This window comes from Hemicordylus capensis, chromosome 1, assembly GCF_027244095.1.
Source record: "Hemicordylus capensis ecotype Gifberg chromosome 1, rHemCap1.1.pri, whole genome shotgun sequence".
Lineage (NCBI taxonomy): Eukaryota > Metazoa > Chordata > Lepidosauria > Squamata > Cordylidae > Hemicordylus > Hemicordylus capensis.
In genome coordinates this window covers 121,806,977-121,826,297 of record NC_069657.1, presented here as the reverse complement: position 1 = coordinate 121,826,297, position 19,321 = coordinate 121,806,977, and the positions used below count along the sequence as shown (strand labels likewise).

Genomic DNA, 19,321 nt, shown 5'->3' with positions numbered 1-19,321 from the left:
AAGTCATCTTAGTTTTAATAAAGCCTAGCTAACCCATGCTTTTTGCAAAGGCTGTTCCACTTTCAAGGATGATGAAAGTGATGATGATGTCTGAAATCATTCCAGAATAAAAGCAAAGTGTCAGATATGTTTTCTGGACACATGCAAGATGCCAACTGGGAGGTGAGCAAGTAGTGAAGATTGCACAAGATTTTTCAGTCACTCACCCATTGATTATCCAATATGATCAATGCCCCAGGAAAGTTCCATGTTGGGCCTTCTTGAGGAATCATTATATGCATAAGGACCATTAAAAATACAGCAAATATACCTTCAAACAGCAAACCAAATCCATTTTAATAGGTCCAAATTCAATCCTTAATTAAATTCAAAAATCTATACATGCAGTCATTACAAATTTATCGGATGTGAGGGCGATCTGGCTGCGACATCTGTCACCCTATTGATCGCCTGGGTTGATTCGGCTGATCTGGCTGGCTAGGTGGGTGTCCCCTTCCTCCCTCACCTCTCCATGTGCATCCCTCCCGAAGCTGTGCATTCAGTGGAAGAGGATGACCATCCCAGATAGAAGGAGTGTACCATTCTTTGGTCAAGGGTATATAAATTTATATGCACTAAAATATCCACGCTCTCCTCCTGACGCCAACTGCCACCCATGTTTAATTCCCCAAATTATACTAATCATCCTTAAGGGGTATTTGTGCATTTTGTATGTTTGCAGAAATCATCTCACAGTATCTCATAACTATGGAGACAACTCTTTTGTCTCCATAATTATGAGGGTTAAGCAGGGGGAAAGAGTAATTTTTTCACATTCTGTCAACTCATGTTTGACAGTGTCCTCAGCTTTCACTCTGTGAATACAAAGAGCTTCCATTCACAGTAACAGGATTCTGCTCACCAAAGGGTTCCTGGGTGAGTGCAAATCTTCTTCCAAGCATAGAAGCTGCTTCCATCCCAATTGAAGAATTTAAGATAAAACCCAGCGAGGCTCTCCACATGAGCAGCGTGGACAGACTGCAGGGGGTTTGTGGGGAGAGCAGGCTTGACCTGCTCTCCCCACACATGAGCAGTCAACTCACCCTGGGCAGCTGGATTGGCCGCCCACATGATTACTGGCTTCGTCATGGAGTGGCTGGGGTGTCAGGGATCAGGGGCCTCCTGGCCCCCAAGAGTCCCAGAATGCCCCGCATGAGTATGCAGGGCATTCTGGGAAGCCCCCCAATGCTGGAAGCCTTGTTGTAGCCTCCCGGTCAAGGGTCTCCTTGTGAGTCGCCGCAGCGCAGCCAGGAGCAGCTCTTCCCTGCATTAGCATGACATTCTAAACTGTCTGGGAAAATTAAAAATTAACAAATCACCAGGGCCAGATGGCATCCCCCCGAGAGTTCTTTAACTCAAATGTGAAATTGCTGACCTTGCAAAAATATGCCATGTATCCCTACAATCAGGCTCTGTACCAGAGGACAGGGAAGTAGCCAATGTAACACCAATTTTCTATTAGGGACAAAGGAGAGATCCAGGAAATTACAGGCTGATTAGCTTAACTTCTGTGCTGGGAAAACTGATGGAAAGCATTCTCGATGATAAAATGGTTAAGCATATAGGAGAACAGTCCCTGATGAAGAAGAACCAGCATGGCTTCTGCAAAGGTAAATCTTGCCTCGCCAAACTTTAGGAGTTCTTTGAGAGTGTCAACAGTTGTGTGGGTACAAGTGATCCAGTTGACATAGTAGACTTGGACTTTCAAAAAGATTTTGACAAAGTTCCTTCATCAAAGACTCTTGAGAAAACTTAACAGTCATGGGATAAGGAGACAGGTTCATGTGTGGATTAGTAACAGGTTGAAGAACAGGAAACAGAGGGTAGGTATACATGGACAGTTCTCTAAATGGAGGGGGAAAGATGGGTCCTCCAGGGATCCGTACTGGTACTTTTGAATTTATTCATAAATGATCTAGAAGTTGGGGTAAACAGTGAGGTGGCCAGATTTGCAGATGACATCAAACTATTAAGGGTAGTGAAATCCAAAACAGATTGTGAGGAGCTCCAAAAGGATCTCTCCAAACTGTGAGAGTAGGAGACAAAAGGGCAAATGCAGTTCAGTGTTAGCAAGTGTAAAGTGATGCATATTGGGGCAAAAAAAACCCAACTTCACATATATGCTGATGTGGAATGAGCTGTCGATGACTGACCAAGTGAGAGATCTTGGGGTCGTGGTGGACAGCTCGTAGGAAGTATTGACACAATGTGTGGAAAGGGCCAATTCAATGCTTGGAATCATTAGGAAGGGGTTTGAAAATAAAATTGCTAATAGCATAATGTCTTTATATAAATCTATGGTGCAGCCACATTTAGAATATTGTGTACAGTTCTGGTCACCATACCACAAAAAGGAAATTCTAGAACTCGAGAAGGTGCAGAAGAGGGCAACCAAGATGATCAGGGACCTAGAGCACATTCCTTACAAGATAAGGCTACAACACCTGGGACTTTTTAGTTTAGAAAAAAGATAACTGAGGGGTGACATAATAGAGGTCTATAAAATCATGTATGGTGTGGAGAAAGTGAATATAGAGGAAAATTTCTGACTCTCACATAACATTAGAACCAGGGGTCATCCCATGAAACAGAAGGCTGGGAAATTTAGGACAAACAAAAGGAAGCACTTTTCCACACAATGCATAATTAACATATGGAATTCTCTGCCACAAGATGTGATAACAGCCACCAGCCTGGATAGCTATAAGAAGAGCTTAGATAAATTCATGGAGGACAAGTCTATCAATGGCTACTAGTCTGAGGGCTATAGCCCACCTCCAACCTCAGAGGCAAGATGCCTCTAAATACCAGTTGCAGGGGAGCAATAGCAGGGGAGAGGGCATGCCCTCAGCTCTTGTCTGTGGGCTTTCCAGAGGCATCTGGTGGGCCATTGTGTGAAACAGAATACTGGACTAGATAGGCCTTGGGCTTGATCCAGCAGGGCTGTTCTTATGTTCTTATGACTGAAGCACCGTGATGGGAGGTGTGAACCAGTGAGATATCTCTTGAGTCATCACAATGGAGGAAATAACAGAAGACTGTTTGAAATGTGTGAAGAAGCAAATTATGTCAATTCCCTGACAGGTTCAATTCCGAGTTTGAACTGAACAGGGCCTGGTTCAAACTGAGTGGGCTTTCGGGCTCTACTGGTAAAGGGGAATCTGATGGGGCAGGGGAAGGGGCTTCACTTAACCTAGAGGGGGCGGGAGGGGAGTAATTTAGTGCTCACAGTGCAAGCCATGGCTGTGGAGGGCCAGCAGGGACAGTGGCTGTTCCCCCCCCCCCCCCGCCGGCCTCCCCCCCCCCCCGCGTAGCCCGGGTCAGCGGCAGCCCACTTTGGGCCTACTTCGGCCCGTTTCAAGCCTCTGAGTATGTGTGCGGGCCATTGTAGTGACCTTCATGCATGCACAGAGGCTATTTCTGTGGTCATGTGGTCATGCAAATGGCCTCTGGGCATAAGTGGAGGTCACTAAAATGGCCACCACATGAGCACAGAGGCCCAAACTGGGCCACTGTTGGCCCGGGTTACTCTGGAGGAGGCCAGTGACAGTGGGTGGAGGGAGTCACAGCTGCCTCCCCACTACCCCACCGCGACTACTGCCACCATAACTTGCACTGTAAATACTAAATTACTTACCTCCCAACCCTTCTAGATTTAGGGAAACCCCTGTCTCTGCCCTTTTACTCATAAAAGGGAATCCTTACTGGATTCCCCTTTATCTGTAGAGCACTGAGCTGATTCAAGCTGGTTCAGTGGTCAAACCAGTTTTGAACTGAACTGGCCTGGCTGGTTTTGTGCACATCTCTATGTCCAAATATTGCACCCAGTACACCAATTTCTAAACTAAGAATAAAATATTTAATCACTTACCTGATCTCGGGAGTAGGGACTATCCACTTTCTGTGTGTCACAACAAGCTGCTAGAAGAATGTTCACTGCATTCAACTGAAGCAATATCTCACAGGCCATTGTGTCAAAAAAAGTAACATTGGCAAGTGCAGCTGAAGCCAGTAGAAAAACCTCTCCAGAGGTGGCCTCTTGGCAGAGTCCTAGATAAATAAAACATAATCTAGTTAGAAATAAATTTAAAATGTTAGTTGCTTCAAACTAAAACAGATATAACATGTTCCACACATAGTTAATCACCCCATCTATAAGTTGGGGGTTTGTTGTTGCATTCCCCAAATCTTTGGCTAACCTTGTTAACTTGATTTACTTACACTCAACATCTTACTGATGAAAACAGGAGCATGCCTGTGAATGTGTAGGGGACACAACCAAGCGTCCTGGGGAGGTGTGGCATACAGTTCTGACTACAAGCATATCACTTATGGAGAGCAGGAAATAAATGCATGCAAACCACATTATTCCAGATTACCAAAGCAGACACGCCCATCCCCTCTAGCACTTCACAAATGAAAATAGAGACATACCTGCAACAACCAGTTCTCATATCAGAGAAGACTGCCCAAGCCCTCCACCACTATTACACATTGCTGAAGTCTGGACTCCACCCACAATATGCTGTTCACTGGATACTGCCTTAGTGTTGTGCACCCATTACATGTAGGTGTACAAGAAATATAAAGCAATCACCTACCTACTTGGAGATTTAGTATATAGAGAGACTGGCCATGTTTGCACATAACAGCAAACTGTAGGTCTAACAGACCCGCAGTTTGCCTCCATTCCTTCCCCCCCTCCCTTCCCCACGTGCTCCCAGACGATTCAATATGCAGTCTGAGAGACTGCACTGGCTGCGTGCATGGCATGATGGACAGCCATGGCAGTCAATTCATTAGGAGAGTGGGAGGAGCTTCCTGCCCTCAACTAGAACATGGTGGCAGAATGCGGACAACATAATACTGCCTTTAACCTTGAGGTCTCAGCAGCAAAACTCATTACAGAGCTAAGGTGACAATTCAGGTTTGGGGACTAAAAGAGTCCCATGGTTCTGCAACAAAACCATGGTTTCCTGCATTAAAACCACCATGATTTTAAACCTCTGGCACTTTTGCCTCCAGTTTGCTATTATGTGCAAAGGTGGCCTCTGAAGGAGAAGGAGAGGGAGAATGAGTAGAATTCATATAGAAAACTAGGCAGTCCCAAAGGGCAAAAAAAGGGGGAAAACAGGGAAAGTGATTTACCAGGGACAGATTCCAGAAAAGAGAGACTATCCCTGGTATATAGAAACAATTGGAAACTATGGCTGACATCCTGACTCAACTATTCAGTTGTACTACTCAGGGAAAAAGGCCTCCTAAATTTCAACAGAACCTTCTCTAGCAGATTTAGTCAGAATATCAGCCTATGGAATTGATCTCCAGTGCAACTCAAACCATATTTATGTATAGCTTATCACTTCTCACTCCCATTCATACATCCTATGGCAGTCATGTGCTGTTACTGAAAGCTCGTGAAACAATGAGGACATAATTAAGACACCAAACTGGATTTAAATTTCCATGGGACTTATCCGTGTATCCTACAATTAAGCATTGCACCACTGGTTATTTATGCCTATGAGAATGCCAGTACACATTCTGCCTATGGGAATGCCAGGACCCTTCTGCAAGATTTTGGTATCAATGGAGAGAGCTGATCTATACTCTTAAGAGAATGTATAAGAACATGGAGTTTCTCAACTGAAACAAATGGGGAGAAATAAACAGCCAAGAGCCCTATGCTTATATAGGAGCATATGAGGGATATGCATTCATTTTACAAATCAATGGGAAAGGAACAAATGAGCCAGATTCATATAATTCATACAAAGGAATGGTTGTTCAAATAAATAAGATGCAAATCAACTTTTCATTCATAACTCATGCATTACATTCAGAACACATTTGTTCAAGATGCAACTCTGAAAAAGTCTGTGAAGGTCATATAAAGTTTACAAGGGAGTGGGAGACAAAAAGAGAGAGAGGACAGAAAATGTGTGCATGTACATGTTCATACAGTAAAATTAAAAAGCTGTTTCACTCTTAAGACTGGCAGGTACCTAACTCTGCTTTGCTGCACAAGTCCTCTGCTTACTGCACTCTGCTGGTGTGTAGGTGTGTGTAGTTGGATCTGCTGTGTAAAACTGATGCTGCTTAAAACTGGTCCCTGAATCTGGTCCACTGCTCAATTCCTCTGCCTTGCCCAATTCTGTAGGGGTGTGCGAAAAGGTTCAGTTTGACTTCAAAACTGGTTCAGTTCAAGAATTCAGGGCCAAGCCGAACCACCCCCAATTTGGCTTGACCCCAGACTGAATTTATAAATTTATATTTACTATTTGGTCCACGAACCCCCCAAATGCCTGAGGAAGGTTCAGTCCGGGGTCAAGCCAAACTGGGGGTGGTTCGGCTTGACCCTGAACTGTTGAACCAAACCGGTTTTGAAGTCAAATCGAACCTTTTATATATTCAAACCGAATATATATATATATATATATATATATATATATATATATATATATATTCTCAACATATCAACTTACCCCCTCTGGGGGGACTTCTCCAAGGTGGGGGGTTTTCCATGGAGGTTTCCCCTACCCCCGCCAACCTCCATTATTGCAGCCATTGCCCGGTTTGGGTGATCTTCAGCCCTTTCTGGGCCTTTCACCTGGTGCGTCGGCCATTTTGGAGGCTGCCGTGCATGTGCAAATGGCCCCAGCATGGCCTGGGTCATGATTTGGCCACACAGGGACCATTTGTGCATGTGTGGTGGCCTCCAAAATGGCCACATCCTGGGTGAAAGGCCTGGAAAGCGCTGAAGACTGTCCAAACCAGACGATGGCTGCAATAACAGTGCCCGGCAGTGGGAGAGGGAACCTCTTCAGACACACGCGCACACACACACACACACACACACACACACACACACACACCCCGTCGCCACCACCTTAGAGAAGGGGTAAGTTGGGGGTAATTTTTTAAAGCTTTTTTTTTACTATTTGGTTTGCGAACCTCATCGGACAGAACTGGGGGAGGGGGGCGATCGAGGGGCTGCTGGATTGAACCCAGCCAGCTGAATCAGTGCACATTCCTTCAACTCTGCTGCTGTTTTAGTCTACCACCCATCTGCCTGTCTGCTCCTCTGCTGTGCCACTTTTGAACACAATCATTTTCTTTGGATAGATGTTCAAGTGTGTGTGTGCATGTGTGGGGAGCCCTTGTCCCATCTGTCTGAAATCTGTCAGGTCTGATCCTTTGAAGAGAGTAGCAGGATAACTGAAAATGTCATGCCAATAGAATACAACACAGAGAAGTTACAAGTAGCACAAGAGCAGCTGTGCCTCCAACTGCAATCAGTGGCAAATAAAACAAATGGGAGTTGCAAGAACTAATGAATTTGTTTTAAATCTGTAAGAAAATAAATGCAGTTCTAAAGAATGAGTCATAAAACAAATGAATCTTTTAACAACAAAATCAAAGGGAGTAATGTAACCATTCTTCTTACAACCTCTGAAAATGTTTCACTCTAAACACCCCATGTATATTACCTTTTACAAATACGAATATGACAAATATTTATATACCGCTTTTCAACAAAAGTTCCCAAAGTGGTTCATAGATATAAATGAATAAATAAAATGGCTCTCTGTCCCAAAGGGCTCACCATCTAAAAAAGAAGCATATGATAGACACTAGCAACAGCCACTGGAGGGGTGCTATGCTGGGGATGGGTAGAACCAGTTGCTCTCCCTTGCTAAATAAAGAGAATCACCAATTTTAAAAGGTGCCTCTTTACTCCATTGGCTGGGGACATGCATGGATCACTAAAAATTACAGTCACCACATGGAAAATATTTTGACCCACCCACATGCCATGCCACAAAACATGGGTGGCTGAGCACCTGCCCATGCTGCTTCCTGTGTGTAAGCACTGATGATGATGAGGCAGAACAGGGCAGTTCTGCTCCAACTTGGTTGCACAAATGCAGTTATGCTATGCCCTTTGGATATAATGGGTGTCCTATCAACAACTTTTAGTCGGAGTAGATCTAACCCTGTTCCACAACAACCACTGGCAGTACTTGCACACGCACACATGCGCACACACACACACACACACACACACACACACACACACCAGTGCAGGCAGGTGCTCAACTGCCCGCATTTCACTGTGCAACATGCAGGTCACTGTCATTTAGAAAACACATTGTCTAAATGTGTATTTTCATTTTCCAAACGATTATTAAACAGGCATTTTCATTTGTATTGTTATATACTGAAAAGAAGATAAATCAAGAACAAAAATCACTTCATGTATTGACTTCATTAGTGTCCCGGGCTAGTACATTTAGCAGTCTACATTGGATGTTGTTCAAGATGATGTTATATTACTAAATAAAATGAGATAGTATGAGCAGATGGGTAAAACTAATTGATCTGTGAGTATAATTCTGCAATTTATCTTGCTACCACTACAACTACGTATTGAGGAGTCTTTATAAAAAAAATTCTGTTGGTCCTCTTAGAAATGCTGCAGACACAGCTATTATTATTATAACCTTCTAAGTGCCTTTTAATTCCTGTACACATCTATTTTAACTAAGGTCTGACTCACTCAGCAATTTGACTTCACTGTGGTTTAAAGATTAAATAAATGAGAAAAGTAATTCAATTACTCAGCTATAAATATTAGAGGGAAATTAGTGATTGATTTTCTCCAAAGTGTCCATTTTTTATTTCTAAATGTACTTAGGCAAAGCTACACCTTTCCAAGCTAGGTGCTGTTTTAGTGATAATATATGTAAAATAACTAAATCTTACTCAAGATATACACATAGTCATGTTTATTTCTTGATCATAATTCTGACTGTAGTACATCATGCTCCATGATGGTCACAAATCATGTTTTAAACCACACTGCCTCCCTGGTTTAGGTTACAATGGAAAACAGAAACATGGGGAATATTGCTGTTTATTGTGCTGTCTGAATATATGCCAACAACTCTGAGGACACCACGCGATTGCACTGAAGGTTGAGCAAGGCACTGCTTCATATAGTTTTGAGTAACAGCCTAACTGAATGAGACAATGGAGATCTGGGACTACATCTCCTATCTCTTGATATTTGTAGGGACCATGGCATTGCAGGAGAGGAATTCAACTCTGCCCCCCAGGGTTGTTTGCCGAATGAAAATTTTCTATTTGCCCCACTAGGGAAAATATTCATGTTGCACAAGTGTTCCTTAACAGAGCAAACAGCAACTTGGGGAGGTGGTTTTCATTGAGAAATGGCACCAGGCTCAGAGTTAAACCCTTCCTACCCCAGCACCTAACATAATTCATTCTCCCAAGGTTACGATTTACTAAAATGTAAAGAGACAGGAGATCCATTCATAGAACTACAGGACCTGATTGGACATAATGCCAAACCAGAGGTAAATGTGCCAGAGGTTTGAGTTTGTGATCATCTGAAAGCATGAAGCCACAACTTTGTCACCCAAACTCGGCTCAATTTTTGCTCCCAATCTTCAGTATGAACCTTTGGTTTGTAGTGAGTTTCGCTGCTGAAACTTGAGGTGAGAAGGCAGCAGTGTGTCGTCTGAATGCTGCCACCACTATAACCTGGGTTCTGTGTGCAAGTTCCACCCCCACCCACCCCATCATAGAGAGGTTGGCTCTGAACACTCCAGAAATGTGTCAGTTCTAGGGTGGCCATGTTTCTCCCTGGCTGCCACTCAGAGCTGATGCCCCACCCTCTGCCCTCTCCTTGTTCCTCCTGATGGTGCTTGGCAACAGAAATGCCACATCCTGCAGTTCCTGCATTTAAAGGGTTAGCACTGGAAAAAGTATGCTTTAAATAAAAGGAAGATAATATACACATGTGCAAGGAGCCCTTTCATTGACCTAACACCTGTTCTAGCCCCATTCCTGGGACTCTCAGATGTTATCAATGGAGTGTAGTTTCTTTGGTCTTAATGTACACAAAGGTGAGTGTGTGTTTGCGGGGCAGACTGAGGAACATGCCCGAGAATCCTGGAGGAAGACACCAGTTGCCAGACCACCTAATACTCCAGGAACAGGTCTTATTGACTGCCTAGGAGAGGACATGAATATTAAGGCTGGCAAAGGATCCTTGGGTTTGGTTCACTGTAATGAAGGTTGCTACTAGGCTAGCAGATGCAGGAAAAGCAGTGAGAAAGACCCAACATACTCTTGTGCTCATGACAGCTTGCTGGCCAGTGGATTAGCCTTCTCATGAGATGGCCAGTCCACCAGAGAAAACAAAAACACCAATAGGTTTCAGCTTGCAGTTTGACTGCACTCTTATGAGTTAAACCTTCCAACTATAGGGGGTTCCACTGTTGTGGAGCTCCTGGCACCACTGGTTAAAAATACTCCCACCTTCCCCCTTCCAGATGTCAAAGTAGTTCAGGCCGCTTCTGGTGTCCGAGCGGTTTTGAGTTGGGTGGCCAGACAAGGAGAGACCGGGAATGAATCCTACATCCCAGGCTAATCAGTGCTGGCTGGGCCTGATGTGGCAGCAAATGCAAACCAGCCACTGCGGGGCACTCTGTGATGGGACACCCATTGATTAGAATGGTCCCTGGCTAGCCAGGTGACTATGAGAAGCTAACCATGAGCATGGAAATGTGTTGCTGGGAGACCAGACACTTTTAAGGGGTGCTTATTTTCCCAGTTCCTGGCAGTCACCAGGACATAGAGGGATGTTGCAAGGGACCCTTCCTGGGGCTTTGGTGGAACTGCCAACCAGGCCATGCAGTAAAAGCCCTCCAGCCCACATGCATGTCTCTATGGCCAGGCACTCTCATAAGAGAGTGGTCCACTCCAGCGCATGATCCATCTTTGTCACACAAGAAGAGTCTCTTGTGTGATTTAGTCTTGCTCTAGATGGACGGTTCTTCTCATAAGGTCTGGCAGAGAGCAAGAATGCTTACACCCTGGTGAAGGGGCTGGTCCCCCTTCCCCTACCAATTTTTACAAAAAATAGAACAATGCTACCAAAAACTGAATGGGAAAATCCTAAGTAATCACAACCTATTCCTAGCAGTCCATCCTATCCATCCATACGCATATACGGGATAGGGATGGGGGTCTAGGGGGAGGGAAAAATATAAACCAGCAAAGAATAGGACGGGGTGGGCATATGTCTCCCGGCATATCCGCTGAAAAATCGGCTGGTGTGGGTGTGTCACAAATGGTCATTGTCGGTAACAAACGCATTATGCGGACATATGAGAAAAAGTAGAGGGAATGCTTGTGCAGTCTATCTTTAACCAGTACAAGTGGTACCCAGTACTGCAAATTGTGTGAAACCGCAGTTATAGCTGCACCAGCAGCTATACCACAATAAAACGCTTCAGATGTAACACATCAGCGGTAAAACCGCAGTTGGCAGCTAACCTTAGATAACCAAAGGTTCAAATGGGAGTTTGGCGAGGAAAACCAGAGGTCGCTTTCAGCTCATAACTGCGGTTTTGCATGTTTGGGCATAATGGATTTACAGCCTTGGCCAGCTTTAACCACCATTTGCCATTACGTCTGAACGTGGTCATTGACTTAAGGTTTCATCATCCACAGTTCCATTAGCCACAGTTGTATGCCAAATTTAGTACAGTTGTAGGGGCACATAGGGACACCTCAATGGCATAGTTTGTGGTGATATCATCCACCCCAATTCAAGATGGCAGACATGTGAACATTTGAGGTGGAATTGAGCTAAATTGTAAAAATTGTTATAATCAGTTAAGAGTATAGTGAAAAGAACATAGGTAGATTAGTTCTCATCAGAACTTCTTGTTTACAAAATGGAAGCATATTCCTACATTTTCTCCAGGTTCAGAAAAAATATATTATGTGCACCAGCAGAAGTATAATGTGCACATGTATGCTTCCTGCTTAGTGTATCAAACAGATACATATTTCAGGAAATCAGGTTTGGCATGTGGTTATTGTGCACTTATATACACAGTGGCTGTACATTAATGGCTGTGTCCTATTCAGGAATTCTGTAATATATTTAGGAATGATGTAATTCTGTAAGTACACACGGTTACAGTGCTGACCTGTGAAGTCCTGCCCCTTCACGCTTATGCTCTATGTAACTTCTTTCCTGGGTGAAGACCATGGTCAAATTCCCTTCAGGAAACTGGAGGTCTGGTTTCCGCACCCGCATGTCTGAATTTGGGGAAATGGAGTTTGGGGCAGAAAGGGACATGTGGTTTCCCTCCCTGAACTCCACTCTGAATTTTTGGTCAGAGTGGAGTTTTGCTGCTGCAAACTCCATTTCTGTGGTGCCAGAGTTGTTACATCCTATAGCTAGCACTGCAGTTTTGGCCTCACGGTACCGGAGTTGAGAGAGGAAACTCCTCCCTCACTCCAGCCTGATTGGCTGTGCAGGCTGTCCTTCTGTCTAGAAGGAAGCCCACACAGCCAGCTCCCTTGCCTTCCTGCAGTCTCACTGACTGCAGAGAGACAGCTCTCCCAAACATACAAATGTGGATAGGAAAATGGGGGGAGGGAGTGGAACTGTGGGTCCATTGGACTCGTGATTCCACCTTACATTTAAAGGCGGCCCATGAGTTCAGTATTTGTCTGCAAAGAAAAATAACTGTAACCAGGGAGAGATTTTCCCTGTGATTAGGAAAGCTGGTACCCAGTGTTCCTGATCACAAGGAAGATCTCTTCAGAGAGAGTGCCAGCTTTCTAATCGCAGGAATAATCTCTCCCTGAATACAACATTTGTCTCTGCAAATGCTGTACACAGGGTCACCATGGGAAGGAGCACATTAGCATGGCGGAGGGGCTTTCAGTCACTGTTGTGATTGTGTATCCTGCACACAACTACTGAACACCTGAATAGGGTTATACAAACTTCCTGAAGCTCATAATAACATTCTTTAGACACTGTTTTCCAGAAGGGTCTGAAGGCTGGCTACACATCATTATTACAGTTACTGCTACCATTACTTATACAGTGCCAATTATGTACATAGCATTTTACAGAGTAACTTATGTCGGAACCCATGGAGGTCCCTGTCCCCCAAAATTTACCATCTAAATTAGCTTGAAGCTACCAGAAATCCCCTGCAGCTTGAAAAGAAAGTTCTGATCATCAGTTCTGTAGCATTCCATAAATGTATTGTTTTCCTAAAAGGAAATTAGTTTTGCCACCTTACAATCAATCTATGATTGCAAATTATTGCATTATATCAATTGAATGGTAAAATAGAGAACTTGTCTATGGAAGCAGGTTCCTCTTTCGTGGTGATCAAGCATTTACTGCCAGCTTGTACAGAAAAACAAATAAAATCAAAATGCATACTGAGAAGTGCTGTAACGATTTCCTCCATGTTCTCAAGAAAGCTGCTGAGATGCTGAGTGAAAGTGAGCTGAGGAGATGTGATCTGTGCTATTACTGCTGCAGCTTCTGCATGGGTAGCTTGGGAATGGGTATTGTCCATAAGGATGTCAGCTAAGCATAATATTCCATCAACCTAAGGGGGAAACAAAACCATCAAGAGCATGTTTTTAAAACAGGAAATAAATATCAGGTTTCTTCAGAAAGAGCATATTTTTGTCCATATCATGAAGACTAAAACAAAACTGTTTTTAATACAAAGAGCAAACTTTGAATGGAAAAATGGTATAAAGAATAATTAATGTCTTTAAAACAGAAGTTCCGTTGGGAAAGCCTGATACCAGGGGAGAGTTTGTAATCAGGGTAAAATAGCAAGTTTTCCACATTATGGATTTATTCTGACAAGAGGGAGACACCTGGAAACATACTATAAAATCTCCAGTCTGCTCCTGCATCTGTTCTGCATACCTACACAGGGAAAAATATTCATAGTAAATCAAATCTACCTCACACATACAATATGTACCTCTCTGTCCTGAACTTGGGCCACATATTCTGTGAAATGGATAAGATGGATACAATTTATGTACACCGCCTAGAGATGTACACATCAGGTGGTAAAAAAACATGATAAATAAATAAATAAGAGACCAGAAGAGGAAATAGCCTTGAAATGTCTCTTGTTTTATCTGAACCAGAAACTCACCTTTCTGCCTGGCACCTCATTCTCTTCTAGGAAGGCACAGACTGCTAGAGGCAACTTATCTCCCTCTAAAACCATTTGCCCTCCCAAATTTCCCCATCCATTGCCAAAAGATTGCTGCATACTCCTTGCCATTGCCCTCTGGTCTATGGTCTCGCCAAAATAACTTAGCAGTCAGGAAAAGAGGAGTCCCCCACCCCCCACCCCAAATAAGCACCCGTCCTCCAACCAATCCAAAAGCAGGATTGTTCCTAGAGTTCCTGAGTTGGGATATCAGCCTTCCTCTCCACACAGTACTTCCTTCCCAATTCAAAGAGGGCAAACTGGAGATTCGAGAGAAGGGCTCCATATTCCTGCATCTCCGATGGTGGTGGCAACTGAGGGCTGTCACAGCTTTAGCTGAGGATCAAAGCAGCTAGAAAGAACTCACTTGACACCCTCTGATGTGGAAATTCTTCCCCTAATCCCTCATGCATGTGGACTCTTTGTAGTTAATAGTGAGAAAAGAAAACTTGTTTGAAGTTCAAATTTGTTCAACAGCACTTTTATCTATATAAATTTCATGTTCTGGCATTGAAAAGTCCTGGCATTGAAAATCCATCCTGAGGCTAAAGTATGGTGAGCTCTGGTACAAATTTAGTCCTTAATGATACCTAATTGGGGTTGGGGGAGGTCTCTTATCAGAAGATATGCTTTTAAAAGATGCCCAAGTTTTTTAATGAATGTATTCAGCCAGTGCCGTGGCAATAATCGAGCAAGGGAGGACAATTGTCCCCAGGTCCACAGGGTCTGGGGGGGCAAGGCCCCTGCAGCCTGCCCTGCTCTCTTTCCCAGTCCCAGTCATTCCCAATCTGGCCCCAGCAGAGCCAAGAACTGACCTTTTTGTGCAGTGCAGGCTTGCCTGGGAATTCCCTCCAAGCAAGCTGCTACAGCTCCTTCCCTCTCTGCCTCTTAGCTGTGTGGCAGGTGGGCAAAGCTTCCAGAGAGGCCTGTAGTGCAGGCCTCACTGAAGCCTGAACTCTAGTGCTGGCTGGTTGCCTGCTGCAGGCAGCAAGGGAGGGAGGGAGGCAGACAGAGTGGCCAGAGCTAGCTGCTCTTGCTCACCATGGCTCTGTACAGATCCTCTGCCCTGCCCAGCCAAGCCCAGACTTTGTGTGCTTAGTAACTGAGGTATAATCTGATTTCCTTTTTGTAGTTATTCCCCCCGCTTGAATATTTAGGGATCGGCTTGCCATAGGGCCTTGACATGGGGGCGGGGGTGGGGGAGGTAGGTCAGATTGAGGAGACTCTGAATATTTAATTTGAAACGGATTGGGGAATTTGTTGGTGTGTGTGTGTGTGTGTATTTATATATATAAAGCTAACACCAAAAACATCCTATAAGTGGATGTATATATCCTTCTTGTTTCATGGCAGAAAATTACAGAAAGTTCTGGAATTTATACACACACACACACACACACACACACACACACACACACACACTATGCTCAAGTTGGTCTGAGTGAGAACTGTGAAGCACGTATCGTGCTTTTTATTTAATATTTTCTTTAGAAATGCACTATATGTCCAAGCTGGTTGGACATGTCCAAAAACCTCACTCACACTATTTGCACTGTATGTCATCAATAAGTATGATTCTGTAATGATATGAAATGTTAAGGAGGCCCCGCACATGCTGATTCACCCCCAGCCCCACACCTCCTTAGGGGTGGCCCTACACAAAGCAGAGAGTGAGGAGGAGGGAATGCTCTGGGCAGTCAAGTGTGGCAAGACCTGCAGTGGGGCCCCACCAGCCTGCCTGATCTCTCTTCCAGGTGAGGGGGACGGTGGGTGGGGCAGCCGAGCCATGGGAGCTGCACCACTGCCGGGAGCAAGTGTGGCAAGACCTGCAGGCAGAGCCTCCACCAGCCCTCCTGATCTCTATTCCGCATGGGGGCGGGGGTGGCCGGGCCATGGCAGCGTGCCTGCCTGCCTGCGCAGCAAGGGGCCCATTTTAAAATCTCATCCCCAGGCCAGGCCCACTCCAACCTTGCTATGCCCCTGTATTCAGCTGTATCCTTACCATTCCCCAATCTTTATTTGCCTCAAAATTTCAGTATGCACAGAGCCATTCATCATAGAGTATTCAGCCCATATGTTCAAAGTGTCTTCACTTCAGAACATTTAATGTTCTACCATTATTATTCTTCCCTTAAATTGTTTCTTTAGAGCTTTTGTTGCTTTCATTTCAGTTATTTATTAATATACAATGCCAAATTATCCTACCTGAATGTCCTTAGCTGGACATAAATAAAAGCATGTTGTTTCTGCTGTCAATAAAAGCATTATGTGAGAAGTGCCATCAGATTCTCAGAAGAAGTGCTATTATCGTAGAAGTTGTTATGATTACAACAACAATAAATATGTCACTGAAATATTTATTTTACAGAATACAAATAATGTTCAGTATATGATCAGAAATGAAAAAGAAATTGTTTCCAGTGTTCATTTTTCATGACAAGCTTTCAACATCCATCTGCTTACAACAAGATATGTTCTTCTAGTTATGACAACACTGGAGGTCAAAGTCAGTCATAGCCACAATTCATTTTGCTCAAAGATATATGAAAATATTCCTGTGCTACAAGATGTTTTGTCCTCACAAACCTATTGTTTTCAAATATATGCATTGGACATTATAATCATGAAAGGACCCCGTTTTATCACCTTTAAGTCTTCTGTATCATAACCTAAAATGCATGCTAAAGAACGTCAATGGCTGTATTTGCACATAAGATGAACCCACAGTTAAATGAGACAGAGGTTGGTATTCTGTGACGTCCGAAGGTGTGCAACCATGGTTCCCTGGCAAAAGCTACATGAGACTAAACTCCAATTTAATTAACTCCAATTGGTCAAAATCCAATTTGAACCTTTAGCTCGTAGTGAATTTTGCGGCCATAACCTCCATAACCTGAGGGGTTTTTTGGCAGCAGCATTATATCTGAACACGGACAGCACCATAACCATGTTTTTGTTCATTGTCTAGAACTGTAATCATGAAGATGGTGGTGCAGACCTGCCCAGGATCACACCTTCTCTATGCCTACGGTGCTTCTTGAGGGCCGCCTCTCCGAGTACTCATCCCGCACCCCATCTCTGATCCAACAAAGCAATTGCCAGGCAAGAAGGACGTTGTCAGCTTGTCAAACTGTCAAACAGCCTGTCAAACTGTCAGCCTGTCAAACAGCCTCATCGTTGTCAGCCTGTCAAACTGCAAAGCCACACAGGGGCATGCTCAGTAGGTTATCTCAGTAGGTGGCAGGGTTCATGACAAAGGAGGCATTTTCTTAAATACCATGCACCCAAGCCATCAAGAGCTTTATAGATAATAACCCACACTTTGTATTTCATCTGGAAACATACCAATAACCAATGAAGTTCTTTTAGAATACAAGTCACATGTTCTCTTCTGGTTACTCCAGAGACCAACCTGGCTGCTGCATTCTGCAACAATCGTAGATTCTGTACTATGTACAAAGGCAGCCCAACACAGAACACATTGCAGTAGCCAACCCTGGAGGTTACCAACATATGCACCACTGTTTTAAGATAATTTATCTTGAGAAAAGGACATAGCTAGCATATCAGCCAATGCTGATAAAAATCAATCCTGGCTACTGCCTCAACCTGAGACACCAAGGAGAGGTTTGGATCCATGACTACACCTAAACTACATACCTGTTTCTTCTGGGGGAGTTTAACTCCATCCAGGACAGGTAGGTCAAAATCATCTCGTGGGTTCCGATCCCATACAGTGGGGCCATTCACATGACCAGGTGGGCGGGGGAGCGGGTGGGCAGGGGGAAGGCTGCTCAAATCTTACCTTCTCCCCAGACAATCCATTAAAAGTTGCTGGGAGTGCTACACTACACACTACAACAAATATTTATATACTGCTTTTCAAGAAAAGTTCCCAAAGTGGTTTACATAGGTAAATTGATATGAGGAACATTTCCAGTAAAGCAGCAGGCTTATCCCAGCACTACTGTGGAAATCCATAAGTTATTCCCCAAAGGCAAGGATATGGGAAGTATAACTATGGAAGACGAATGGTCAGTAAGTCAGACAGTAATTCAGAGGAGGAGCTGATGTCCAGTGTCCAGTACACACTTAGATACTAACCTGGAATATATGGTATTAGAACACCAATGTATCCATGCTGAACCCATACACCCACAGTCAGGTCAGGACTTTCAAAGCAAATATAGTCATTCATATTCTAAGATCTAGATAAATTGTGTGACATTGCAGGTCACATGCTTGATCTGGTATTTTACTCTGATCAGGATGTTGTTCCGTGTTTGGGGACTCCTGTGATCTCCCCATTGTCATGGATGGACCACCATCTGGTTAAGGTTGGACTTACAACCACTTCCCACCTCCGCAGAGGTGAGGGGCCTATTAGAATGGTTAGCCCAAAGAGGTTATTGGAGCCAGTAGGATTCCAAGAAGCCTTGGAGGGATTTAATGTTGGCTTTGCTGGTGCGCCTGTTGATAACCTGGTTGAGAATTGGAACAACTTTCTCACCAGGGTAGTAGACACAATTGCTCCTAAGCATCCCCTCTGACCCGCTTCAAAATTGGCCCCTTGGTATACGTAAGATCTACAGGGGCTGAAGCGGCAAGGTAGGCAACTGGGGAGAAAGTGCAGAAAGACTCAACTCGAATCTGACAGATTGCGACATAGAGCACACGTAAAGATCTATGCTCAGGCAATACATGCAGCAAAGAAGTGGTTCTTTTCTGCCTGTATTGCCTCTGCGAGTTCACGTCCAGTGGAGTTGTTCAGGGTTGTGAGGGGACTAGTATTTGCCCCCGCTCCCTTGAACCAGAATTTGGAGTCATCACTTACCTGCTGTGATGTGTTTAAAAGAATTTTTTGCAGATAAAATATCTCGGATTCGGGCAGACTTAGATGGAGAATCCACAATTAATTTGATTTCTGAACTGGAGGTGTCCAACAACTCCTCTTATGCGATTAAACTGGATCATTTTCAGCTTGTGACTCCTGAGGATGTGGACAAGCTTCTTGAAGTGGTGAGGCCTACCACTTGTTCTCTTGATCCCTGTCCAACATGGCTTGTTCTATCTAGCAGGGAGGCTGTTGTAGGTGGCCTGGTGGGAATCATAAATGCCTCTCTGAGGGAGGGCAGTATGCCTCCTTGTCAATTATTAGACCTCTTCTAAAGAAGCCTGCATTAGTTGAGCAA

The 19,321-nt window shown here is 44.1% G+C and overlaps 1 protein-coding gene across 3 annotated transcripts in view; it reads right to left on the bottom strand.

The window, feature by feature from the left end:
* INSC (INSC spindle orientation adaptor protein) overlaps positions 1–19,321 on the bottom strand; it is a 130,485-nt gene that overhangs the window by 37,131 nt on the left and 74,033 nt on the right. For all 3 annotated transcript variants that reach the window (XM_053284444.1, XM_053284445.1, XM_053284443.1), the window contains exons 7-8: positions 13,328–13,499; positions 3,911–4,089 (exon numbers count right to left, since the gene is read on the bottom strand). In XM_053284444.1, the coding sequence (XP_053140419.1) occupies positions 3,911–4,089; positions 13,328–13,499 (351 nt within the window). The remainder of the gene's footprint in view (positions 1–3,910; positions 4,090–13,327; positions 13,500–19,321) is intronic.